This window comes from Leptidea sinapis, chromosome 29 (genome assembly GCF_905404315.1).
Source record: "Leptidea sinapis chromosome 29, ilLepSina1.1, whole genome shotgun sequence".
Lineage (NCBI taxonomy): Eukaryota > Metazoa > Arthropoda > Insecta > Lepidoptera > Pieridae > Leptidea > Leptidea sinapis.
Genome location: NC_066293.1, coordinates 6573481 through 6600988, shown reverse-complemented (window position 1 = coordinate 6600988; position 27508 = coordinate 6573481). Strand labels below are relative to the sequence as shown.

Genomic DNA, 27508 nt, shown 5'->3' with positions numbered 1-27508 from the left:
TTATTTTCATTTAAGGTTCTATTATAGAGTATTTCACTTACTACAATATTTGTATGTGTGTTATTATAGAAAAATCTATTCAAACTTAGTTGAAAATCGTAGGGATTAGTTTCATGAGTGCCTCCTATTATAATGACAACATCATTTTTTGTTAAGCTTTGTATCAAACTTGTCTCGGAAAGAAGTATATCAGTTAATTTTGCACCTGGTTTCAGAAAACAAGTGACCTCATACATGGGCCCAGTCAAATTTTGCAATATTCTTTGAGTACCTCTCCCTTGCTCATCCGCAATAATCACGACCCTTTCTCTTGATTTAAGCTTCAGTAGGTCCTCTTTCTGGATTTTGCCCTCAACTACTCTCTTAGGATTATTTGGAATTGCTCTCTTGAATTCTCTCTCTAACAATATGAAACAAATATATAATTATTAGTTATATCCCTAGATATCCGATAATACGTTACATTTGGGGTAATAACATCGCAAAATCTACGTTATCAAGCGACCACGAGCGCGAGCGCAGCCGATAACAAATGCATCAGTGAGCTGTTAGCAAAAGGTCGCTTAGCGAACAAGTGAAACAGAGCAGGCAATAGATAGTAGACGTATCGGATAGATCAAGCGGTGTGACAAAGGCAGGCGTATGTTTGTTAAGTGCGCTCGAAATGCGAATGTAATGAATCGCAAACCGGTAGCAAAGACAATAGCGAGACAGCCGGGTGCCGGCAGAGCCAGGGGATGGCAACATTTGGCACGAAATGCATTTAACACTGTATGAGTAATTAATGACGTTATTAGGAAAAAAAAAGATTTCTGTAGATCTGCTTCACAGGAGATAATCTTAACTGGAGATGTATCATTTTTTCTGATATGAATTTTGCCAAATTTCACCCAAACATATGAATACTTCCTTTCCGCCGCCAGTTGTTTTTGTTAGCAATGCCTTGGATTGGGCGTTAAGGTGATCATTCAGATATATTCTTTTATCGCAGTCGGTAAATCCAATGTCAGCATCAGTGTTTTTTTTATATTTACGTGCTGCAGCTAAAAAATCCTCCTTTACGTACCTATTCATAAAGCTTACTATGATTAGTTTCTCCTTCGAATTGTATATCAGCACTCTATACAGATAATTTATCTGATTTTTTGCAAAGCTATGATCGATCTTTTTACTAATGGACTCGACAATGCTGAATAAATTCTCTGTGATACGTATTGGAACGCCTTTGATTTCTATATTATTCTGCCGGGACCGCTGGTCATTTTCAGACAACTGACGCCTAAATGTTGCAACTTCATTTTGAAGGGCACGTTACCTTAAGGAGGCCATACACGCTACGGTCTACCGGAGAGGTAATCTGTGCAGGTATGCCTGCGTAGGTCAACCGAACAATGGTAGCGTGTATGGGGACGTTCCGGTGTATCGGAGCGGTCTTCAGTTCTCTTTGCGATGGCATCGAATATGGACGATGACACGCTGGCGTTGCTAGGTCTTGCTTTAATTTTGAAGAAAAATGATACGAAAAACAAGCGAAGAAAGTGGTGTAAGCATTGGTTATTGAAAAGGAAAACATGTAGTCATGTTAATTTAATAAATGAATTGAAATTTGAACCAGAAGATTTTAAAAACTATCTTCGAATGGACGAGAAAACATACCTTAAACTACTTGAAATGGTAACTCCTATGATAAAAAAGAAGACACAGTTATTAGAAATAGTATTTCTGCGCACGAAAGATTATCAGTTACATTGAGATTTCTCGCAACTGGCAGAAGTTATGAGGACCTAAAGTTTTCAACAATTATTTCGCCTCAGGCACTTGGTAAAATTAATCCTGAAATATGTGAGGCTTTGTATAAAGTACTTAGAAGAGATTATTTGAAGGTAAGTCATTAAAACACTGCTATATTACAGATAATATTTATTGAAAAAAATACGATTTTAATTTTAATCATTAAAGTACAAAAGTGTCGCGTACAAATTATTAATTATCAACATTGAAATTATTAAGGAATGTCGCTGCCGAATCTGGAATCGATAAAACTACATCTGTTTCATTGGGCTGATTTCCTGGAATTGTAGGTGTTCGTATTTGTGGCGAGTAAGGATTGCCTTGGGAACTGTTGAGTAGATGGCTAGTATGAAATGATTGAGAAATATACTCTGAATTTTGACTAGTGGGAAATGGAAGGCAGGGTGGACTAGGACTTCCGGAAGAAACAAAACTTACAGGGGTATATGCCCTATTGGAATTAGGAGAGGACTGATATGCATGTTGTCGATATTGCTGAGCAGGAACATAGCTTCGTTGATTTTGTTTCAAAATATCTCTCATGTTAATATAGGCATGCTCGGGAGTGAGGTTTCCTATTTCTGCTTCAAAAAGTAAATCATTTATAAGTTTTTCACTTACTACAATATTTGTATGTGTGTTATTATAGAAAAATCTATTCAAACTTAGTTGAAAATCGTAGGGATTAGTTTCATGAGTGCCTCCTATTATAATGACAACATCATTTTTTGTTAAGCTTTGTATCAAACTTGTCTCGGAAAGAAGTATATCAGTTAATTTTGCACCTGGTTTCAGAAAACAAGTGACCTCATACATGGGCCCAGTCAAATTTTGCAATATTCTTTGAGTACCTCTCCCTTGCTCATCCGCAATAATCACGACCCTTTCTCTTGATTTAAGCTTCAGTAGGTCCTCTTTCTGGATTTTGCCCTCAACTACTCTCTTAGGATTATTTGGAATTGCTCTCTTGAATTCTCTCTCTAACAATATGAAACAAATATATAATTATTAGTTATATCCCTAGATATCCGATAATACGTTACATTTGGGGTAATAACATCGCAAAATCTACGTTATCAAGCGACCACGAGCGCGAGCGCAGCCGATAACAAATGCATCAGTGAGCTGTTAGCAAAAGGTCGCTTAGCGAACAAGTGAAACAGAGCAGGCAATAGATAGTAGACGTATCGGATAGATCAAGCGGTGTGACAAAGGCAGGCGTATGTTTGTTAAGTGCGCTCGAAATGCGAATGTAATGAATCGCAAACCGGTAGCAAAGACAATAGCGAGACAGCCGGGTGCCGGCAGAGCCAGGGGATGGCAACATTTGGCACGAAATGCATTTAACACTGTATGAGTAATTAATGACGTTATTAGGAAAAAAAAAGATTTCTGTAGATCTGCTTCACAGGAGATAATCTTAACTGGAGATGTATCATTTTTTCTGATATGAATTTTGCCAAATTTCACCCAAACATATGAATACTTCCTTTCCGCCGCCAGTTGTTTTTGTTAGCAATGCCTTGGATTGGGCGTTAAGGTGATCATTCAGATATATTCTTTTATCGCAGTCGGTAAATCCAATGTCAGCATCAGTGTTTTTTTTATATTTACGTGCTGCAGCTAAAAAATCCTCCTTTACGTACCTATTCATAAAGCTTACTATGATTAGTTTCTCCTTCGAATTGTATATCAGCACTCTATACAGATAATTTATCTGATTTTTTGCAAAGCTATGATCGATCTTTTTACTAATGGACTCGACAATGCTGAATAAATTCTCTGTGATACGTATTGGAACGCCTTTGATTTCTATATTATTCTGCCGGGACCGCTGGTCATTTTCAGACAACTGACGCCTAAATGTTGCAACTTCATTTTGAAGGGCACGTTACCTTAAGGAGGCCATACACGCTACGGTCTACCGGAGAGGTAATCTGTGCAGGTATGCCTGCGTAGGTCAACCGAACAATGGTAGCGTGTATGGGGACGTTCCGGTGTATCGGAGCGGTCTTCAGTTCTCTTTGCGATGGCATCGAATATGGACGATGACACGCTGGCGTTGCTAGGTCTTGCTTTAATTTTGAAGAAAAATGATACGAAAAACAAGCGAAGAAAGTGGTGTAAGCATTGGTTATTGAAAAGGAAAACATGTAGTCATGTTAATTTAATAAATGAATTGAAATTTGAACCAGAAGATTTTAAAAACTATCTTCGAATGGACGAGAAAACATACCTTAAACTACTTGAAATGGTAACTCCTATGATAAAAAAAGAAGACACAGTTATTAGAAATAGTATTTCTGCGCACGAAAGATTATCAGTTACATTGAGATTTCTCGCAACTGGCAGAAGTTATGAGGACCTAAAGTTTTCAACAATTATTTCGCCTCAGGCACTTGGTAAAATTAATCCTGAAATATGTGAGGCTTTGTATAAAGTACTTAGAAGAGATTATTTGAAGGTAAGTCATTAAAACACTGCTATATTACAGATAATATTTATTGAAAAAAATACGATTTTAATTTTAATCATTAAAGTACAAAAGTGTCGCGTACAAATTATTAATTATCAACATTGAAATTATTAAGGAATGTCGCTGCCGAATCTGGAATCGATAAAACTACATCTGTTTCATTGGGCTGATTTCCTGGAATTGTAGGTGTTCGTATTTGTGGCGAGTAAGGATTGCCTTGGGAACTGTTGAGTAGATGGCTAGTATGAAATGATTGAGAAATATACTCTGAATTTTGACTAGTGGGAAATGGAAGGCAGGGTGGACTAGGACTTCCGGAAGAAACAAAACTTACAGGGGTATATGCCCTATTGGAATTAGGAGAGGACTGATATGCATGTTGTCGATATTGCTGAGCAGGAACATAGCTTCGTTGATTTTGTTTCAAAATATCTCTCATGTTAATATAGGCATGCTCGGGAGTGAGGTTTCCTATTTCTGCTTCAAAAAGTAAATCATTTATAAGTTTTTCTGCGACTATTATTTGTTTCGCATCTAAAGCCCTCGATTTCATCGCCACATTTTTTCCAATAATATCGCACCTATCTTCTGTTACAATTGGGCGAGGACGCTTAAAGTGATCTCGTACCGATTCCAATACTTCATTTGCTAAGCTTTCATCTTTTCTTTTTGTTTTACAAGGTTTTGGTGGGCGAGATGAATTATTATTATTTGACGATGTTGATCGAGCCTCGTTGTCGGTAGATACGCTGTTGGATGAATATTCTTCAGCGGCATTTGAAGAGTCTTCAGTGTTGTCTTTCTAAAAACATAAATAATTACATATTATGTTAATAACATAAAATAATTATGATATATTTTTGTGTCCTGCCGTTATAGATATTTCATATCAAAAATAACTGCTTATTGTATAAATGATAAATCTGTTATTTTTATATTACAGTTTCCTACATCTGAAGAAGAGTGGAAGGAAATAGCAAAGATGTATGAAGATCGATGGAACTTTCCTCATTATCTTGGTGCAATAGATGGAAAGCACATAGCGATTGTTCCACCGGCTAATAGTGGATCGTATTTTTATAATTATAAAGGGCAACATAGCGTAGTTCTTATGGCAATTGTTAATGCAAAATACCAATTTATGTATATAGACATTGGCATGAATGGCAGAATATCCGATGGAGAGGTTCTACAAAACACTAAATTTTTTGAAAAATTAGAAAATAGTGATTTACGTATTCCAAGCAGTGAATTGTTAACAGGAAGCAACCGAAATTACCCAATTGTATTTGTGGCAGATGACGCGTTCCCATTACGCCCCGATATGATAAAACCGTTTCGGCAGGCAGATTTAACATCGCAAGAAAGAAAAATTCTGAATTACAGATTATCTCGTGCGAGGCGGACTGTTGAAAACGCTTTCGGGATAATGGCATCACGATTTCGGATATTTTATACTCATATAAATTTAGAACCCGAAAATACCGATAAAGTAGTGAAAGCATCTTGTGTATTACATAACTTTTTAATTGAACACTCAAAAAAGTCTTATGCACCTCAAAAATCTTTTTATCGAGAAAACTCTGAAAACGAAAAAAAAAACACACAGATGGGCGGCGGCTATTGAAAGCAAGGGGGAAGGCCTGGCAGTTGGTCTGGATATAGCGAAGGCCTTTGATCGTGTATGGCACAAGGCGCTCCTCGCAAAACTTCCATCATTTGGGCTTCCCGAGAGCTTATGCAAGTGGACCTCCAGCTTCCTTACTGGGCGCAGCATACAGGTCGTTATCGACGGTTATTGCTCGAATCCCAAGCCCGTGAACGCTGGAGTGCCCCAAGGCTGTGTGCTATCTCCCACGCTGTTTCTTCTGCATATCAATGATATGTTGGACACCGCCAACATGCATTGCTATGCAGACGACAGCACTGGTGATGCCGTATACACGGGCCATGCAGGCCTCTCTCGGGAAAACGTCGACCAGTGCCGGGTGAAACTTGTGTCTTCTATCGAGTCCTCTCTCGAGAAGGTCGCGGAATGGGGTAAGTTGAACCTTGTCCAATTTAACCCCCAGAAGACTCAAGTTTTCGCGTTTACCACTAAAAAAACCCCATTTGCCGTATCACCGCTCTTCGAGAACACTTCCCTTAAAGCCTCGCCTAGTATCGGAATACTGGGTCTCGAAATCTCGAGCAATTGCCAATTCCGTGGCCATCTGGAGGGCAAAGCCAAACTGGCTTCAAAGAAACTGGGCGTCATAAATAGAGCACGGCAATACTTCAAGCCGGCCCACATTCTAGCGCTCTACAAAGCGCAGGTCCGGCCTCACATGGAGTATTGCTGTCATCTCTGGTCTGGCGCACCCCAGTATCAGCTCGATCCATTTGACCGCGTGCAACGCAGAGCAGCTCGAATTGTCGGGGACCCAGTACTCTGTGAACGGCTGGATCACTTGGCGTTGCGTAGAGACGTCGCTTCATTGTGTGTCTTCTACCGCATTTATCACGGGGAGTGTTCCGAAGAGCTGTTCAACCTGATTCCTGCCGCCGAATTTCACCTTCGCACGACACGCCACAAGTTACGATATCATCCCCACCATCTGGATGTGTGGCGGTCCTCCACAGTGCGGTTTTCAAGGAGCTTTCTTCCTCGTACCACGAAGCTGTGGAATGAGCTTCCTGGTGCGGTGTTTCCGGGACGATACGACATGGGTACCTTCAAGAAAAGCGCGTACACCTTCCGTAAAGGCCGGCAACGCTCTTGTGATTCCTCTGGTGTTGCAGGAGAGTGTGGGCGGCGGTGATCACTTAACACCAGGTGACCCGTACGCTCGTTTGTTCGTGTTTGTTATTCCATAAAAAAAAAAAAAAAAAAAAAAACGGGACTATAATTTCTGAAGGATACAATACACAAAATAGTACCATGGAAAACTTGGAAAGAAGAAACCCAGGAAATACTTTGAACAACGCGAAGATTGTCCGAAACAATTTTATGAAGTATTTCAATCAGGAGGGAAGGGTTCCATGGCAAAATGATCATGTAAATTAAAAAATAAGGCTGAACGGGCAGAGTAGGTAGTTCTAAATACATAGTTATTAGTGATGTACAGGATCGTTACGCGGATATGGATCTTTATTTTCGATGATACGGATATCCGGAACATCACTAATAGTTATATTATAAGCTTTAGTGAAATTTAGAATGACTGTAAATACAAAATAATTATGTGTTACATGTATTGAACTCAATAAAAAATTATACTACAAAGTATGACATATTTTACTTACCTCACAACTATTTTCGTCATCACTATCTAAGTTGGATGAAGATTCCCTTGGAGTGCATTGATCATGAATGAAATTGAACAAATCGTAGTACCACAGTTTAATACGGTACACATCATCAGCAGATGCCCCAGACTTTAAAGATTGCTCATATTTCTTCTTTTTCTTCCTAACATTGCTTCTTAAGTTATTGATCTTTTTCACAACTACATCTTTGTTCGCACCTGGCTCAATTTCTCTCAATTTTTCTATTAGTAATTTATAAGCAGCTTCTTTTTTGTCTCGATTATGGTAATCTTTGTTTTTAATTTGCCAAAGACATGGATTACTTCTATACATTTCGATAAAATCTTCAAGGATTTTTTTAGTTGAATCTGGTGGCGCCATTTTCTGGCAATAAGATGCGAGCGATGAAACAACCGTCTGAAAGAAACACTAGGAAACAACTGACTCGACCTGCGCAGGCGACCGGAGTACACGCACACACGCACAGGTACACCGTACGGTGTCACTCGAAAGAATCGATTTTCGATCTTGCGCCGGTCACCTGCGCAGTTTGAAAAACCTGCACAGGTCTATTCCCACACACACTCCGGTCTACCTGCGCAGGCATAACCTGCACAGATTACCTCTCCGGTAGACCGTAGCGTGTATGGTCTACATTAGATTGCTCCATTCCATTCAGTCTTTCGTCAATATAATCGCTGTCAACGTCCACTATTCTCGCATCAGTGAATTCAATTGAAGATTTCAAGTCAGTTATGTCGCTTTTAACTTGGCTGAATTCATTGATTAGTTTTGGCAGCCCAGCGGGTTGTGACTTCATTCTCTTATCTCATCCATTAGAGACTCTAATGTTACCCGTTCCGGAGTTGAAATTGGTGAGGACGCTGAAGACGTACGGCACGTCGAGCTTTTCCAGTTGGCGCGTCTTTTTAAGCCCAACTTTCTCCATCCAACTTCAGTGATTTGGGCACACCCGAAATCCAAATGTTTCTTGCACACACTGCACTGCACTCCATCGTTGAATTGCGCTTGACATACGGAACACTTCATGATGCTAAATATTTATTTATTTTTTTTCATAAAATCTACAGCTCATTACATCTCTTATTAGCTAGGTAATAAAGTACAGATTATTGGCCAACAGTGATTTTATATTATATAAGTGCAAGTACTAAAAATAATCATGAATTCATAAATATTCTACTCGAGATAAAACATATATAGCAAAGCGAGCAAGGAAAAAAAATTTACGCATAATATTATGTTTTCTGTGTGTGTGTGTGTGTGTAGTGTGTGGTTATTATTAGTGTTTTTTTAATAATTTAGGTGGTTTTACTGATGTCATCTTTGTTTAACAATATATTTTTAAAATTCAAAATATAAATAAATAAGTAAGCTAGTTAGGCAATTGAGCCAAAGGTTGGTAATGACAAACTACGACAGGTGTTGTCACGATGAGTATTCGCACACGACTGAACTTAACTCCATTGTCAGGATGAGCTAGGAAGGTTGCTTCGCAAATGCTATTCTTGCAGTGCTAGAATGATTGAAGCGAATTTCCTTTTATAATCACGGGATGAGAACCTTTCACAAAACGTACAAGCAAAGCGCTTAAAGGCGCTTGAATTTGGGCAGCATTCGGCAAGAACGCCGGTAAGAATTAATCATTCCCAAGAACCGTCGAAGCTCTCGAACTGTTCTTGGGACAGGGAAGTCTGCGATGGCTTGCACCTTGCTATCCAAAGGCTTTGTACCCTTTTCAGAGATTTCGTAGCCTAGAAAAGTTATATTAGAAGCTCCGAAGACACACTTGGCTGTGTTTATCAGAACACCAAAATCTCTCATACGGGTAAAAAGTTGGCGCAGGTGGTCTTCGTGCTCCTCCACTGATCTGCTGAATATTAAAAAATCATCCAAGTAAGGATAGCATCTGAAAAGTTTAACCTGCATTGCGAAGTCCGAAAGTCATAAAAGGAAATTCGTACAATCCGAAGGGTGTGGTGATTGCTGTCTTCGGGATATCGCCTTTAAAAACAGGAATCTGGTTATATGCCTTCACTAAATAAATAACTGAGAAAATAGTGCAACCAGACACACAGTGTGAGAAATCCTGAATGTGCCTGATAGGATACTAATCTGGTATGGTTCTTGCGTTAAGGAGTCTGTTATCCCCGCATGGGCGCCATCCATTGTCCTTCTTCGGAGCTAGGTGAAGTGGTGACGACCATGGGCTGTCAGATGGACGGGCTGTCCCATTGGCTATCATAGCCTCAAACTCTTGCCTTGCTATTTTCAGCTGGTCAGGAGCTAACCGCGTAGGGGAATAGGATACAGGAGGTCCAGGGGTCGTGCTAATGTGGTGTGTGGTGTTGTGTTTGACAATACCTGGAGTACCAGCGGGGCGTGTTAATTCTGGGTATTGGACTAACAACTTATAATATTTACTATGACCGTTAGTCACAACCTTAACACTAGAAATATTAAAATTATTAGCATTACAAGCCATCGATCAATTGTTTTTTACTCACGTCAACTATAATATTATAATGTGATAGAAAATCTATTACAATAATAGCTTTCGTAACGTTGGCTACACAAAACGCCATGGTAAATCGCGACGTAAACCTAAATTCAGATTCAGTTGAATGTTGAACAGAACCATTGGCAGCACACAGATGATAATTTGTTTTACTACGCTGTTCACACAAAGCAGATATAGGAAAAACACACATATCACTACCCGTATCTATTAAATATTCTATTTTAGAACGAGGGTCCGTTATGAACAGGCAACCTGAGAGGTTGGGGCAGTCGTTCGACACCATTACTGACTGCCGATTGCATTTCTGGTACTTGCCTTTTGACTGGCACCGTCCTGTAGAAGACTGTTGAATTTTATGGGGTCTAGGGCCCCTGCGCTCACGGGACTGGAATCGGGAACTGCTAACCTGGGCAAATAGCGCGCTCACTTGGCGCATCAGCTCTACCACCTGGCAAGTCAATTCATCCGTAGATGAAGAGGGAGAAGCCGCTGCAACTTGTATGGTGGGGTCCGCGATGTCGTTAACACGATCCTCTAATTTTGCCAATGCGTCCAACGATAAAGTCGGCTGGGACGCAATAATTGGCTCTAATCCAGCAGGTATGCACAGCAGGTAGGCACGACTGGTCCAGATCGTCTTTAAAAGGTCTTCAGGCATTTCGGGACAAGTCAGATGCTGTAAATGTCGCAGAAATTGAGACGGCTTGCGTAATCCAAGCTGTTCATGCATTAACAGCTGTTTCACCTTATTCTCTATCGAAACAGATAATCTTTTAATGAATTCGGATTTTAATTTATTATAATCTGCAGGGCCAGTAAGGATATCTTCTACTTACTACTACTATGTGATAAAATTTTGTAGTATTATCAGTAATATTCATTAGAGCAAATTGTCCTTCCACTTGTCCAAACCAAAATTGCGGGCTCTTCCGGCCTAAAAGGATCCGTAAATTCATGAATGGTTGTTGGGCGGGTGATACGTGCAAAGACCGTTCCGATATTGTAACGCACTTTCGTGGTTGGGTATTCACTTTACTGTTTTGGTCAGATTTGCTCGAACTGGACATAGTTCTTTATATAATGCGTTCAGAGGGGTCACCAATTTAGTATAGGGGGGTGTGAATATAATAGAAAAATATAAATCAGTTTAAGGGTAAATATAAAATGGCATTGTTAAAAAACAACAGGAAGCTGAAAATTTCAATTATTGTGTATGGAAAGAACTTCCCTTAAATAAATATTTTTCATGAATTAACCAAAACATTTGCAACTCGTTTCATATTACATTTAAACTGACACATTGACACTCACACTCACAAATACACTCATAATTTATACAGATGTTGATACATTTAGAAAAAGTTTAGATTTTTTTATCTGCATTGTAATCGTTATTAGTTTGCCGTCTTTACTATGTATCCCACCATACACCTTAGGGAGATGGGGATGGCTGAAAACCAGCGCTGCATGAAAATATTATTTCAAGCAGCATAATCTGAGCCTACTCCCTTTTGTCTTAATGTATGTTTGTAATAAGCTGATATTGTACACTTAAATTAAGTTCCAGACAATAAATTTTATTATTATAGTTTGGGTACAGTACCTTTGTCGTTTATACGTGCCATTTTAAGAAGGTGTACATAATAATATATAAACTATAAGGAACTTACACAAACACTGATTCTATATACTACATTAATTACACGATACAATACAACAATACTTCAGAAATTAATTAAGAATATTATTTAAAGAAATTATGAGATGCGTGATCTTATACTTTCAATGGAAATAAATTGAATGAACTACATACTTGTGTTGTATGTGGTGTATTGTTACAGTGTGTGTGTGTTAGGACTGGTACTAATAAAATAAAACTATGACAGGCTTCTTACATTGTACACTTTAAGGATATAAATAGTGATAAATTGGTGCCACAACTAAGTGATTTATTTATTTATTTATTTAAGATGTACCAACAATAACTCAACATTAAAAATTGATTTGCACTTACATACTAATTCTAAGTTGGTTATTCTAATTAGGTACATTCAGCATTTTAATTATGAAAAAATTAAGTAACTTAGTAATAAATCCTAATTCTAGAAACCATACAATGTAAATAATTATAAAGTGGTAAGTGTGGAATTACAAAAAATTAAAGTAAGAATAATAAGTCATTAACAATCTAATACAAACTATTATCTACCGTGGTCGTTATTTTTTCTAAAACTTTATTTCTGAATGACTTAAACGTGTCGTGAAAAATGTCAACGTCATGATCGTTAATATCATTGAATGTTGTAGATATTCTATTATAAGGACCGTATTGTTTCACATTCGTTCTAGAGTAATTATTTGAAAATATTTTATTAATCGGTTGTCTTGGTAAACATCTTGGAATGGAGAAATTTAAGTTAGATATTATGTTAGGTTCTAAGGATCCGTGTATAATTTTATAAAGGCCGCAAAGGTCCAGAAACTTTCGTCCGTTGGAAGAAACAATATTAAAGTGATTTAATCTGTCACAGTAACGTGATCGATTTGAGAGGCATCTTTGAATGACAAGAATTTTGTAATTGATTTTTAAATTTTTTCCGTGCGTTTTATGTGGCATTTACAGAAAGGTTTACATATTATGCTATTGAACTCTAAAGTACTTCGAAGAAGCGTGTTAAATAGACAGATATGAGTAGTTGTGTTTCTAAATTCCTTAGAGTTACGTTTTAGGAAACCTAACATTTTCCATGCCTTTATAATAATACTCCACTACTCTACTTTATAATAGTACTCCCAAATCACGAACGACTGTTACTTGACTTGTTAATTTTGTAAGAGGAGACAGTTTTGTAAGAGGAGGGTCGGTCCTAAGTGGGACTATTGTGGAACGCCAGAAACTGCAGTGAAATCTTTGGACTTATAGCCACCCAGAACAAACCTGAGTCCTATTTTTCAAATAAGAATTGAACCAATTCAGAAGATTTCCATGAAACCCATAATGTTTTAATTTTATTAGTAGTATCTCATGGTTCACTTTATCGAATGCACTACTAAAATCAGTGTAAATAGCGTCAATTTCATTACCATTCTCTATATTATTACTTAGGTAGTTTGTAAACAAAAGTAGGTTTGATGTAGTTGAGCGATGTTCTAAAAAACCATGTTGATTGTCTGTTATTATATTACTTAAGTAGGGAGTTACTGCTGATAAAATTTGTCGCTCAAAAATTTTGGAAAATTTGTTTAATATTGAAACTGGGCGATAGTTTTTGATGTTATCTCTATGGTCTTTTTTATATATAAGAACTATATTTGCTATCTTCCACAAGTCAGGAAAAATTGAGGTTTGCATGGATTTTTTGAAAATAATATTTAACGGTAAAGATAAGTGCCTACATGTTTTTAAAATAAAGTATGGCGGAATACCATCGGGACCAGCTCCTTTACTAGGATCAATAGAACGAAGTAACTTAAAAATGTTTCTTTCACTTATTTCGGAAAACTGGGGAAATGTAGTTTTAATATCAAGATTATAACCATTGATGATTGTTATCCTTTGAAATATTGATTGGAAATTAGTAGCAAATAATTCTGTTATACCTTTACCAGTTTCTGAGGTTGTGTCATTTAATTTCATCTTACTAGGTATTTCGGACGAGGAGCTCTTTTCATTTTTCATAAAAAAAGGGATGAAGATTTACATACATAAAAATAAGACCATGAGTTATTTTCTTGCTGTAAAATAACACAATTTGATTCATCTAAAACAGAGTTTTATTTATTAAATACAGATAAGTTTTACGTAACAAGAATCGAGAATTAAATATTCATGCTTTACTATTCTTATTATAAAAACTTAGAGGTCTTTTGCACTTTTAAATTGAAGCAAATTCACAAACACTACTGAGTTTTAAAGAAGTTATAAAAAAACATTTGTAATTTGATTATTTGTAACTATTCGATTCTCCCCACTGGTGGCTGAACTGATTGGTACATACTCAAATGTCAACACAAAGCTTACCTCACCCCCCTGGAAATGCAATTTTTCAACTTTAGTTGAGTAAAATTTAGCTGTGAAATCTAAAAATCAACAGGCATAGGAATGAGCTTTGTGACATGATATAGTTCAAGTTCAGGTTTTTATTCGTAAATACTATTACACGTCATACATACTTAACGAACGCTCAATTAGCCATCTCTTAAGTTTATATTTAAAAGTATTAAAATTTGCCACGCTTGTGATATAGTCCGGGAGTTTATTATAAACCCAAGGGGTCATAGCGTGTATTCTGCGGGAAGCTTTTTCTAGGCTATGTGCATGGGACTGGAATTCGGGCTGGTGTCGCCTCTTTTTTATACCGGTGTAAGTGAGCTCCGGCGTATAAACAATACCTTCCTGTAGTATTAGGAGGCTTGGTATTGTTAATATGTTTAGTGACACAAAGAAAGGTCTTACGCATTGGTCCGACGGTATACCAGCTAGTATGCGTACGGCTCGCCTTTGTAGGCGACAAACTCGTTCATAGTCCGCGGCCCGTCTCCAGAATTCAATTCCATATTGTACCTGCGACTGAAAAGTTGCAAAGTAACAGGTACGAAGCGCATTCTTTGACAATGTCGAGGATAATCTACTTGAGGCGAAACAGCTACGGGCTAATCTACCAGATAGATTTTCGACGTGGTGAGCCGAAGTTTAAGTTTGATCTAGTCTTTTATCACGACCTTAATTTGAATAGATCTTGTACCACGACCGGTATATAAAAAAAACTGAATCCGATATTTTTTCTTCAATTTCAAAGGGACCAATTCTAATTTTATACATCTTTTTTTTGTTTAATTTCTTTTCTTTGATCAGTATTTAAGTATTCTGTGTCTTTATAAAATTTATTTGTATCTATACCTACATTGAAGTTAACTGCATATTCTTTTTCTTCTATATTTATTTCCATATTTTCGATCTGTTTATCTTCAAAAATATTATTAATATGTATTTGGATATTTAAATTCTCATCATGAGTCAACCCAAATTTATGTATTGAATCTATCCTAGTATTAGATTAATAAGAACGCATCCAATCTTGAATTTATTAATGTTATTCGTGAACCAGGGTCATACAGCCCCTTGGCTTCTAGTGTATTCTTAATAACATCACCGTAATCTTAATAAGTGGAGGGAATTTAAGTTTTTTGGATCTTCATTACTCAGTTCAAGTTTTAATATTGAATTAGAATTAAGGTTTTTGTCATAGGTGGTTTTATTTTCATAGTTATACCAGCTAACATTCTCTGGATGAATTCTATTTAATTTTCCTTTATTCTCACAAATCCTGCTAGATTTTTATTTGTTGCATGATTTTTTGTTTTATTTCTGGCTATTTGTATTTATTTCCTGTGCCTAAGTTTTTCTTTGTGTCGTTTTGCCTTTTTAAACTTTTAAGTCCTCTTATACAGTTAAATAAGTCATTTACTTCTTTAAGGCTTTCTCTGTCTGTTCTATCCACTATGCAGTTTGGTAGACCGGTGGCAACCAGAGTTTGGGTATCTATTGATTTGTTTATTTCTAGTAACAGTCTCTCTTTTTTTAGAGCATTTTCTAAAACTGATCTTGGTATTCAGAATGGTTTGCATATATATGAAATAAATGAAACTACAAGTCATACTGGTCCATAGAAGCATAGAAAAAATTATTATTAAATTAAAATCCCTAAATTATAAAAGTGAAATTTTCAAAGAAAATAAATATCAAAATTTAATTAGAAAAAATAAAACAGTCTGTTTAGGCAACGTACTTTGACCCCGAGGAGTGACAACGTCGGTTGTTACTTCTCTTCTCGTAAACAAGTTCTTAATTATAAGCGAAGAAATGAAAATTGATTTAAACATTCCACTTGAACTTTTAGAAAGTTAAATTAATAAATACAGTCCATCACTTAAAACAATCGCGCCGTACGTAAGACACTCACTTGGATTCACGGACGCTCTGACAGATCGTACACAATACCCGGAAAACTGATTACTGAATCAACAAACTAAAATGGCGAAAACAAATTAAGGTGTAACTAGGGCAGGGCATACCCCACAATTCCAGTCTATCGATATTTTATTTACAATTACTTACCAATAACCTAAACAAGGTATTAAAAACTAGTATTATTGTGTTATTCGAATGTTTTAATATTTTTAAAAATTAATAGATGGATAAGCTTTGTAAAAAAATTGTTTATTTTTGTAAGTTTAATACTTTTTTTTATGAAAATAAGGGACAAGACGAGCAGGACGTTCAGCTGATGGTAGTTGATACGCCCTGCCCATAACACTGCAGTGCCGCTCAGGGTTCTTGAAAAACCCCAAAAATTCTGAGCGCTACAATACAACTGCGCTCGTCACCTTGAGACAAGATGTTAAGTCTCATTTGTCCAGTAATTTGACTAGCTACAGCGCCTAAACACATTAATGCTTACACATTACTGCTTTACGGCAGAAATATGCGCCGTTGTGGTACCCATAATCTGGCCGGCATCGGAGCCTCCCACTGGTAAAACTGGTTTTCCTGAGCAGAGAACAACTAAGTTGGTACGATTTTTGATAGGTTTCCTTTAAATTGCAAACAAGTAATAAATTGTTATTGTTTAGTTGTTCCCTATTCACAATCATTATCTCAACTTACGAAGCTGTTTTGTTTTAAATTCCTAAGGTGTAGTATTTTTACAATAATCATTACAGAACAATTTCAAATTAAACTTAAACAGCTTATTGTTTATGGATTACAACTCCCTTTAAAGAAAGTTAATTATCAATAGAAGATGTCCTTACCTTACGTCGTTCGACCTTGCCTTTGAATAAAGTTGCCGCCCGCGACCGTCAAAGAGTTACCGTCGGCACGTGTACGCTACAATAGATGGACACATGCCTCTCTTAGACTGTTTAAAACTTAAATCAAATTGAAAAGTGGATGGTAAGCAACTCTTATCTGATCCCTTCATACTACAAAGTAAGTTCTAGCCTGAAAGTAAATAATAATACTCTATTAAGAGATATTTTTTTATTACGGACATATTATGTAAATACATTAGAGTAACAATCTGATTTAAAAATATGTATACGTCCATATGTCACTACAGACATTTAATTCGTAGGTCCGTAGTGATATGTGGATGTATACGGTAGTACACTGACAGCGTGTAAAAACAAGAGCGAGAAACCTTTACAAGACAGTTTTCAAAATGCAATGAGCTATCCATGAGTAGACTCAGATTTCCAGCTTCCGTAACACGATTAAACGTAACGCCTAGGGTTCTTACTTCAGAGTTATTTGATATTCACATATTGACACACAGGGTTCTGCAGCGTATATCATAGATTGCACACCGGGGATTCCAATAAGGGTACTATTTTATTTATTGTTAGGGTTCGTTTTAGTGAATTTAATAATGCTTGCTAACATTTCATTACGTAGTCTAGAATTAGTTAATTCTACAATAATTGACCTCGGGCTATTTGTATCACGTTGTAGCTTTGCAACCCTTGTGCAGTTTACAATATGTTTTTCATTAATGTCTCATTTTATAACCTTCCCTGTTTTAGTTACAATGTTAATTAAGTTTTCGTTTTTCTTCCCAGGTACACATTGTAATTCTAAATTTTTAGCTCGGGAATGTTGCTCCAAGTGGTTCAATCTAATATTTAGATCAGAAACTGTTGTTTTTAGGTTGATGTTTTAAATTTTCAGCGTTTCCAAAGCCTCTTGGGTGTTTTTATGTTCCTTAAGGACTTCCTCAAATCGTTCATTCATATGCTCCATAGATTTAATAGTTTCTGACATTTCATTTTGTATAGGTTTTAGTTTTGTATTCAATGCCTCATTCAGAGTTCTATTCTATTTAGACAACATGTCATTAAATTGTTTTTGTATTATTTCAAAACCTTCTTGACAACAACCCCACTTATGTGAGTGTGAAGCCATGTTGATAAAATTTCAAGCGCAAAAGTGAGCGTAACTGAGTTTGTTATTTTTTTTTTTTTGAGCACAAGATACGAACTGGATACTTTTGACTCTAGAGGCTCTTTCCATACCGTTGCGCTATCTACGTCTATCTGATCACGTTGAAATGTCCAATCGTATTCCCAATATAAAATTATTTCGGTAGGTTATTATATTACTTAAATTTTCTTGTGGTTCATTCAATTTTATATCTGATACGCATATTGACGATGTCAAATTGTAAAGTAGTGTTCAAATTGACGCAGAATGCAACGCTCGTCACCAAAAGTCCGGTAACTTGGAATGAAATATTTCATGCATCTTCGGAAAGTGTCTATAAGTGATAGTTACTTTTAGTTTCCAAATTTCGTTGAGGGGCCGGGTGATGGTTCTGGTAGATGTTCGGGCGACGGGTCGGATGAGCTGGGCGAAGAATATTGTTTTACACTCGTGCTTGGCTCCAGCAGCCGCTTCTTCTGTCTCGCTTTCAATATTTCATTTGGGTTCTGAAATAAGAGTGTTCGTACTATTACACACTAAAAACTTTATCTTTTCTGATTAATGACCAATTTACACAACTCAAATTGAAGTCTAGTTTGCACACTGGGGATTCCAATAAGCGTACTAATTAATTTATTGTTAGGGTTCATTTTATTGAATTTTATAATGCCTGCTAACATTTCATCACGTAGTCTAGAATTAGTTAATTCTACAATAATTGACCTCGGGCTATTTGTATCACGTTGTAGCTTTGCAACCCTTGTGCAGTTTACAATATGTTTTTCATTTATGTCACATTTAAATAACCTTCCCTATTTCAGTTACAATGTTAATTAAGTTTTCGTGTTTCTTCTCAGGTACACATTGTAATTCTAAATTTTTAGCTCGGGAATGTTGCTCCAAGTGGTTCTATCTAATATTTAGATCAGAAACTGTTGTTTTTAGGTTGATGTTTTCAATTTTCAGCATTTCCAAAGCCTCTTGGGTGTTTTTATGTTCCTTAAGGACTTCCTCAAATCGTTCATTCATATGCTCCATAGATTTAATAATTTCTGACATTTCATTTTGTATAGGTTTTAGTTTTGTATTCAATGCCTCATTCAGAGTTCTATTCAATTTAGACAACATATCATTAAATTGTTTTTGTATTATTTCCTGAACGATCCCACTGACATCTTCACGCGTTAGAAGATTGTCACGGCTAATATTCGGAGGAGAATTAATGGCTTGCCTTTTATTGCCTCTAGTTGTGGTTACGTTGCGGATAGGAGTATTATCATTTTTTATTCCTTTTGGAACCTGCATTTTACAGCTAGGGCATTTCCACGACAAACTTCTTTTAGGAGTCATCAGATTCTCATCTAAGCCAACACAGACAAAGTGGTACAATTCCTTACACTTAAAACAAGTAAGGAAATTTTCTCCTTCAAAAACTTCTTGACAACAACCCCACTTATGTGAGTGAGAAGCCATGTTGATAAAATTTCAAGCGCAAAATTGAGCGTAACTGAGTTTGTTATTTTTTTTTTTTTTTTTTGAGCACAAGATACGAACTGGATACTTTTGACTCTAGAGGCTTTTTCCATACCGTTGCGCTATCTACGTCTATCCGATTACGTTGAAATGTCCAATCGTATTCCCAATATAAAATTATTTCGGTAGGTTATTATATTACTTAAATTTTCTTGTGGTTCATTCAATTTTATATCTGATACGCATATTGACAATGTCAAATTGTAAAGTAGTGTTCAAATTGGTGCAGAATGCAACGCTCGTCACCAAAAGTCCGGTAACTTGGAATGAAATATTTCATGCATCTTCGGAAAGTGTCTATAAGTGATAGTTACCTTTTGTTTCCAAATTTCGTTGAGGGGCCGGGTGATGGTTCTGGCAACGGGTCGGGTGAGCTGGGCGAAGAATATTGTTTTACACTCGTGCTTGGCTCCAGCAGCCGCTTCTTCTGTCTCGCTTTCAATATTTCATTTGGGTTCTGAAATAAGAGTGTTCGTACTATTACACACTAAAAACTTTATCTTTTCTGATTAATGACCAATTTACACAACTCAAATTGAAGTCTAGTTTGCACACTGGAGATTCCAATAAGCGTACTAATTAATTTATTGTTAGGGTTCATTTTATTGAATTTTATAATGCCTGCTAACATTTCATCACGTAGTCTAGAATTAGTTAATTCTACAATAATTGACCTCGGGCTATTTGTATCACGTTGTAGCTTTGCAACCCTTGTGCAGTTTACAATATGTTTTTCATTTATGTCACATTTAAATAACCTTCCCTATTTCAGTTACAATGTTAATTAAGTTTTCGTGTTTCTTCTCAGGTACACATTGTAATTCTAAATTTTTAGCTCGGGAATGTTGCTCCAAGTGGTTCAATCTAATATTTAGATCAGAAACTGTTGTTTTTAGGTTGATGTTTTCAATTTTCAGCGTTTCCAAAGCCTCTTGGGTGTTTTTATGTTCCTTAACACGCTAAACGCCATGGGGGTCACCGGTGACCTCACCCTTCCTCTATCATAGCGCCATGGGGGTCACCGGTGACCTCAACGTATAGTCATATTCAAACTACTTTTTCTCGCCGCCGGCCATACTGACTGTTACTTTATTCGTACTCCGTGACCGGCACGGCACTGTAGAACTATACTGCGCAGTGGGACAAACATACCTTGTAAGGAATTGAAAAAATGTAAGATAGCGAAAAAAGTAACCAAAATAAAAATTCAGGATATATAATTCAAATTAGTCTTTATTATTTAAACGAAAATTAGCAGTCTTTATTTTTTAATGAAATACAAACATAAAAATCAGTTTTACTGAAAAATAAAATAAAGTTCTCATTAGTAAGCATAATTACAAACAACCATTAGAAATATAAATAATTAGCCATAATATTTGACAAAACATGCTGTAAAAGATGAGATTAGAAACCTTATATAGCATCAACATATTAGCGATGGACATAATTGAAACATTTTAGACAAAAGTGAGGCTCCCCCTTACATTGCACACAGTAGGTACTCACTTTCTTAGCTTTATTCTTAGCTAATTTACGACCAAATTCCTGTACTGAATCTTTATAACATTGCACGCAAAAACGACGCGTGTCTCTTACTTTTCCTTCCTTTAATTTTAGAACATGCTTGAGTCTTTTAGGTCTTTCATTGATAATTATTTCTTGGGAATCTGCTGGCCGAGTCAAATAATTTATGAGAGCCCTCCTAAAGTCGACAATTGAAGATTTGCTCTGCTTATTTTCAGTGTACATGACCCAAGCATTTACAACTGCCGTATTTAGAAGTAGTTCTATTGCCAATTTTCTATACCATTTTACGGTTTTCCGCAATGGCGAAGAATAGGCATCCATCTGGTGACTCATGTCTACTGACCCTTTCGATTTATTATAATCCAAAATAACTTTTGGTTTACGAATCTGTTTGCCTTTTTTCACCACCACAGCAATTTTGTCGGAATGCTTTGTCGACAGCATAAGCACGTCCCTCTTATCTTTCCATTTAAGCACTGTTACTCCATCTTCATTCTCCATAGCCATTGTTTCACCTTTTTGCAGTTTTGAATCAACAACAGCCTTAGGCAATCCTCTTCTGTTTTTTCGCAATGTGCCAATTAAACGGGTTTGCTTCTCCAATAACCGATAAGCCAGTTGCAAGCTAGTGTACCAATTATCAGTTGCTAGCGTGTGTCCTTTGTCACATATATTTTCACATAGTGCCATCACCACATTTGTTGACGTAGTATTTATTGCGTCAATGTTTTTCCCACTATACAAATTAAGTTTGCAAGTATATCCGGGAACAGTACATAACTTAAATAGCTTCATGCCATACTTGTGTCGCTTACTTTTATTGTATTGCCTGAATATTATTCGACCTCTGAAAGGTACTTGGCTTTCATCCACACAAACATCTTCTATAGGCGAATAATATTTCTGGAAAGAAGCATTGAGAGCATCGATTAAAGGTCTTATTTTGGCAATACGATCGTTTCTGTCGACAGATAAATTGTCGCTAAAGTGTAGGTATTGCAGTAGTAACTCGAAGCGGTTCCTACTCATAACGGTGGCTGGAAAAGTTTGTCCAAGTATCTTGTCTTTGCTCCAATAATAAGCTAATTTCGGCAGCTTTACTACGCCCATAAACAAGACCAGCCCAAGAAACTGTTTTATTTCTGTCTTGTTTGTTGGCTTCCATGAATGAGACCTTGATCCAGGCTTTGTTTGCCTGGCTGTGATGTTTTGACTTGCGAACAAATTTGTCTGCTCAGCAATCATTTCAAGAATTTCTTCAGGCACCAATAGATCATAATACTGGTCAGGGCCAGCTTCTTTCAGCAAATTAGAATATGGAGGTTTCATATCCTCGAACTCGGTGAAAGGAATCACTGATGGCTGTCGTCTTTTTGGCCTCGACCATTTTGAGGTAATACGGTCATTTTGCGATATATTGGCGGCAACAAAATTTTCAGCCGACTCACTGTCACTATCACTATCACTTGCGATAACCAAACGTCTTTTCTTTTTCGGTAATTGCATGGGTTCACTATCCGATTCTACGAGAGCGTCATTGTTTATAGAAGCGATCGAAAAAGAAATTTCTAACGCGTTGATTTCCTTCCATTCATCCTGCGTAAATTCGAAGTCCTCCATAGCTAAATCCATATCTAAAGGCTCGCACATTAAGTATTCAATAAGAAAATGATGACAGCTAAGATAGTAGGAACGTAATTGATCTAGTAACACACGTTCTATCACCGTAAGCGCGAGCGCACTACTGGTGTAGCGGGTGGCCGGCGGGGTGGCCGGCGCGGCGCCGGGTACCGGAAAATATATTTTCTGTAACCCATGTACAGAATTGAATAAAACTTATTTTCTATACGTATCGTAACATAATAAACAAATTACGACCAAAAGTATTTTTATGATTTTTATTTTTTTCTATCGGCGTTTAACGTGTTAAGGACTTCCTCAAATCGTTCATTCATATGCTCCATAGATTTAATAATTTCTGACATTTCATTTTGTATAGGTTTTAGTTTTGTATTCAATGCCTCATTCAGAGTTCTATTCAATTTAGACAACATGTCATTAAATTGTTTTTGTATTCTTTCCTGAACGATCCCACTGACATCTTCACGCGTTAGAAGATTGTCACGGCTAATATTCGGAGGGGAATTAATGGCTTGCCTTTTATTGCCTCTAGTTGTGGTTACATTGCGGATAGGAGTATTATCATTTTTTATTCCTTTTGGAACCTGCATTACACAGCTAGGGCATTTCCACGACAAACCTCTTTTAGGAGTCATCAGATTCTCATCTAAGCCAACACAGATAAAGTGGTACAATTCCTTACACTTAAAACAAGTAAGGAAATTTTCTCCTTCAAAAACTTCTTGACAACAGCCCCACCTATGTGAGTGAGAAGCCATGTTGATAAAGTGAGCGTAACTGAGTTTGTTATTTTATTTTTCTTAAATAAAAAGAAAGACTAAATATAATAACAAAAAAAAAATTTTTTTTTAGCACAGGATACGAACTCGATACTTTTGACTCTGGAGGCTCTTTCAATACCGTTGCGCTATCTGCGTCTCTCCGATTACGTTGAAATGTCCAATCGTATTCCTAATATAAAATTATTTCGGTAGGTTATTATATTGCTTAAATTTCATGTGGTTCATTCAATTTTATATCTGATACGCATATTGACAATGTCAAATTGTAAAGTAGTGTTCAAATTGCCGCAGAATGCAACGCTCGTCACCAAAAGTCCGGTAACTTGGAATGAAATATTTCATGCATCTTCGGAAAGTGTCTATAAGTGATAGTTACCTTTTGTTTCCAAATTTCGCTGAGGGGCCGGATGATGGTTCTGGTAGATGTTCGGGCGACGGGTCGGGTGAGCTGGGCGAAGAATATTGTTTTACACTCGTGCTTGGCTCCAGCAGCCGCTTCTTCTGTCTTGCTTTCAATATTTCCTTTGGGTTCTGAAATAAGAGTGTTCGTAATCAACAACATATCAACTGTAGACTGCATGTTTTTCAATGATATGTTTAGGATTCATAAATTTAAGACATTTTAATCTTTGCTTTTCATTAAAACAAAAACGCTACCTTATTTGATTTACACTCTCCATATAAAAGACGATGCATTTTTTCCTTTAAACTGTACTATTTCCGTTTCATTCATTCTAGCCACAAAGTCTTGTTTCAATAACAGGAAAAAAACATTGCCATTTTTTTCAATTGGTAAATGGTTTTGTTTATTTTCATATTCTTAATTCAAAATTTTGTTCTCTAAATCCAAGTTAAGATCCTTGCTCCTGTTTTTTTCACCTTCAGTTAGCTGCAGTAATTCTGGTTGGATAAAATATTCCAAGATAGTTTTGTGTGTTGTAAAAATCCGTTCATATAACAAATAAACTTCGGACTTTCTGATTGCATTTCTTCATGAATGTCATGGAAATAGGGCAACACATAATCCAAAAAATTTAAGTATAGCTCTGTTGAAGGATCCATAGACTTCACATGGATGGTCTGAGCTGCAAGTAGCCTGCCATTCAAAACAGCATTTTGGAAATATAGCATATAACATTAAAGCTGGAAGCTGTTCTAAAAGCCGTTTGACCACAGGAAGTAGAGACAACCATCTTGTTTGAGCTGGGTGTAGAAAGTCCGGTAACTTGGAATGAAATATTTCATGCATCTTCGGAAAGTGTCTATAAGTGATAGTTACCTTTTGTTTCCAAATTTCGTTGAGGGGCCGGGTGATGGTTCTGGTAGATGTTCGGGCGACGGGTCGGGTGAGCTGGGCGAAGAATATTGTTTTACACTCGTGCTTGGCTCCAGCAGCCGCTTCTTCTGTCTCGTTTTCAATATTTCTTTTGGGTTCTGAAATAAGAGTGTTCGTACTATTACACACTAAAACCTTTATCTTCTCTGATTAATGACCAATTTACACAACTCAAATTGAAGTCTAGTTTGCACACCTGGGATTCCAATAAGGGTACTAATTAATTTATTGTTAGGGTTCGTTTTATTGAATTTTATAATGCCTGCTAACATTTCATCCCGTAGTCTAGAATTAGTTAATTCTACAATAATTGACCTCGGGCTATTTGTATCACGTTGTAGCTTTGCAACCCTTGTGCAGTTTACAATATGTTTTTCATTAATGTCTCATTTTATAACCTTCCCTGTTTTAGTTACAATGTTAATTAAGTTTTCGTTTTTCTTCCCAGGTACACATTGTAATTCTAAATTTTTAGCTCGGGATTGTTGCTCCAAGTGGTTCAATCTAATATTTAGATCAGAAACTGTTGTTTTTAGGTTGATGTTTTAAATTTTCAGCGTTTCCAAAGCCTCTTGGGTGTTTTTATGTTCCTTAAGGACTTCCTCAAATCGTTCATTCATATGCTCCATAGATTTAATAGTTTCTGACATTTCATTTTGTATAGGTTTTAGTTTTGTATTCAATGCCTCATTCAGAGTTCTATTCTATTTAGACAACATGTCATTAAATTGTTTTTGTATTATTTCCTGAACGATCCCACTGACATCTTCACGCGTTAGAAGATTGTCACGGCTAATATTCGGAGGGGAATTAACGGCTTGCCTTTTATTGCCTCTAGTTGTGGTTACATTGCGGATAGGAGTATTATCATTTTTTATTCCTTTTGGAACCTGCATTACACAGCTAGGGCATTTCCACGACAAACTTCTTTTAGGAGTCATCAGATTCTCATCTAAGCCAACACAGACAAAGTGGTACAATTCCTTACACTTAAAACAAGTAAGGAAATTTTCTCCTTCAAAAACTTCTTGACAACAACCCCACTTATGTGAGTGAGAAGCCATGTTGATAAAGTGAGCGTAACTGAGTTTGTTATTTTATTTTTCTTAAATAAAAAGAAAGACTAAATATAATAACAAAAAAAATTTTTTTTTGAGCACAGGATACGAACTCGATACTTTTGACTCTGGAGGCTCTTTCAATACCGTTGCGCTATCTGCGTCTCTCCGATTACGTTGAAATGTCCAATCGTATTCCTAATATAAAATTATTTCGGTAGGTTATTATATTGCTTAAATTTCATGTGGTTCATTCAATTTTATATCTGATACGCATATTGACAATGTCAAATTGTAAAGTAGTGTTCAAATTGGCGCAGAATGCAACGCTCGTCACCAAAAGTCCGGTAACTTGGAATGAAATATTTCATGCATCTTCGGAAAGTGTCTATAAGTGATAGTTACCTTTTGTTTCCAAATTTCGCTGAGGGGCCGGATGATGGTTCTGGTAGATGTTCGGGCGACGGGTCGGGTGAGCTGGGCGAAGAATATTGTTTTACACTCGTGCTTGGCTCCAGCAGCCGCTTCTTCTGTCTCGCTTTCAATATTTCTTTTGGGTTCTGAAATAAGAGTGTTCGTACACACTAAAAACTTTATCTTCTCTGATTAATGACCAATTTACACAACTCAAATTGAAGTCACCCACTATGACTAAGTTAACTGACTAAGTAAGGGTTATTTTCACAAACAGAATTCCATTGATCTAAACAGAGATCCAGTATATTGCGATTAATTGGTGGTGGTAAGTATACGGCACACAGAGTCAATCGGTTTTGAGATTTAGATTCAGGAAAATCGAGGGAGACCCAGATATCCTCATAGTAGCTTTCCCAACATTGCATGCGTTTCGACCTATATTTATTTTTTACAGCTATTAAAACACCTCCACCCTCTTTTCTATTGTAAAAATTACCGTTTTCTCGATCTCTCCTGTATATCGTGTACCTATCGTCAAATAGCTCGTGTAATAAAATACTTTCATTGAGCCATGTTTCAACCAATATTACAATATCGTAATCGTTACAAGAAATTTGAGTATAGAAACTATGTGTTTTTGTGCACAAGCCTCGGACATTCTGATAGAAAATTTTTAAATTATAGAATTTTACTGAAATAAAAGCTAGTGATACATTACTTATACAAATACAGAAAAAAAAAATAACAATAGAAAAACTTAAATAATTTTGTCTAAGAAGCTAGTATCTTTATCCATATACAACGTGAAGCAGAAAGGGTATAACATGCCTTCAATGGTACGTTATTTGGGTCATATGCAATAGTATGGTGATGTTTAAGTTTTAATAAATAAATTAAAAAAAAGAAAAAGACTTCCCTACGAAATAAAAATATTATTTTTCAATATCTTTTCTTAGACAACCCTAAATTTAAAGAGACTGCCAGTTTCAGGCGGGGCCTTTGTTTATAAACAGAATGAGGTCACCTACCTATGGACTTAAACATAAACAATAATCTATGATTAAGGAGTATGCACACTACATGAAATGTGGCTTGTGTCTATGTTATTATTCATTCATTTTTTATTCCGGTTA

At 36.5% G+C, this 27508-nt stretch overlaps 2 protein-coding genes across 3 annotated transcripts; one reads left to right on the top strand and one right to left on the bottom strand.

Moving 5' to 3' along the window:
* Positions 1-1958: 1958 nt before the first annotated feature.
* LOC126973481 (uncharacterized) lies at positions 1959-8123 on the bottom strand. Of its 2 annotated transcripts, XM_050820809.1 has the most exons (3): positions 7553-8123; positions 4598-5069; positions 1959-2200 (listed from the first exon to the last, which is right to left on the bottom strand). In XM_050820809.1, exons 1-3 carry the CDS (start codon positions 7934-7936, stop codon positions 2043-2045), a joined length of 1014 nt encoding a protein of 337 aa, XP_050676766.1. In that variant the 5' UTR covers positions 7937-8123; the 3' UTR covers positions 1959-2042. The 2 variants fall into 2 exon arrangements, with proteins under 2 accessions (XP_050676766.1, XP_050676765.1); XM_050820808.1 differs by lacking the exon at positions 1959-2200 and having other exon boundaries at positions 4331-5069.
* Positions 2527-6243, top strand: LOC126973479 (uncharacterized). The gene is made up of 2 exons (XM_050820805.1): positions 2527-4255; positions 5211-6243. The coding sequence occupies exons 1-2, from the start codon at positions 3821-3823 to the stop codon at positions 5892-5894; spliced, it is 1119 nt and encodes a 372-aa protein (XP_050676762.1). The 5' UTR covers positions 2527-3820; the 3' UTR covers positions 5895-6243.
* Positions 8124-27508: the final 19385 nt, after the last annotated feature.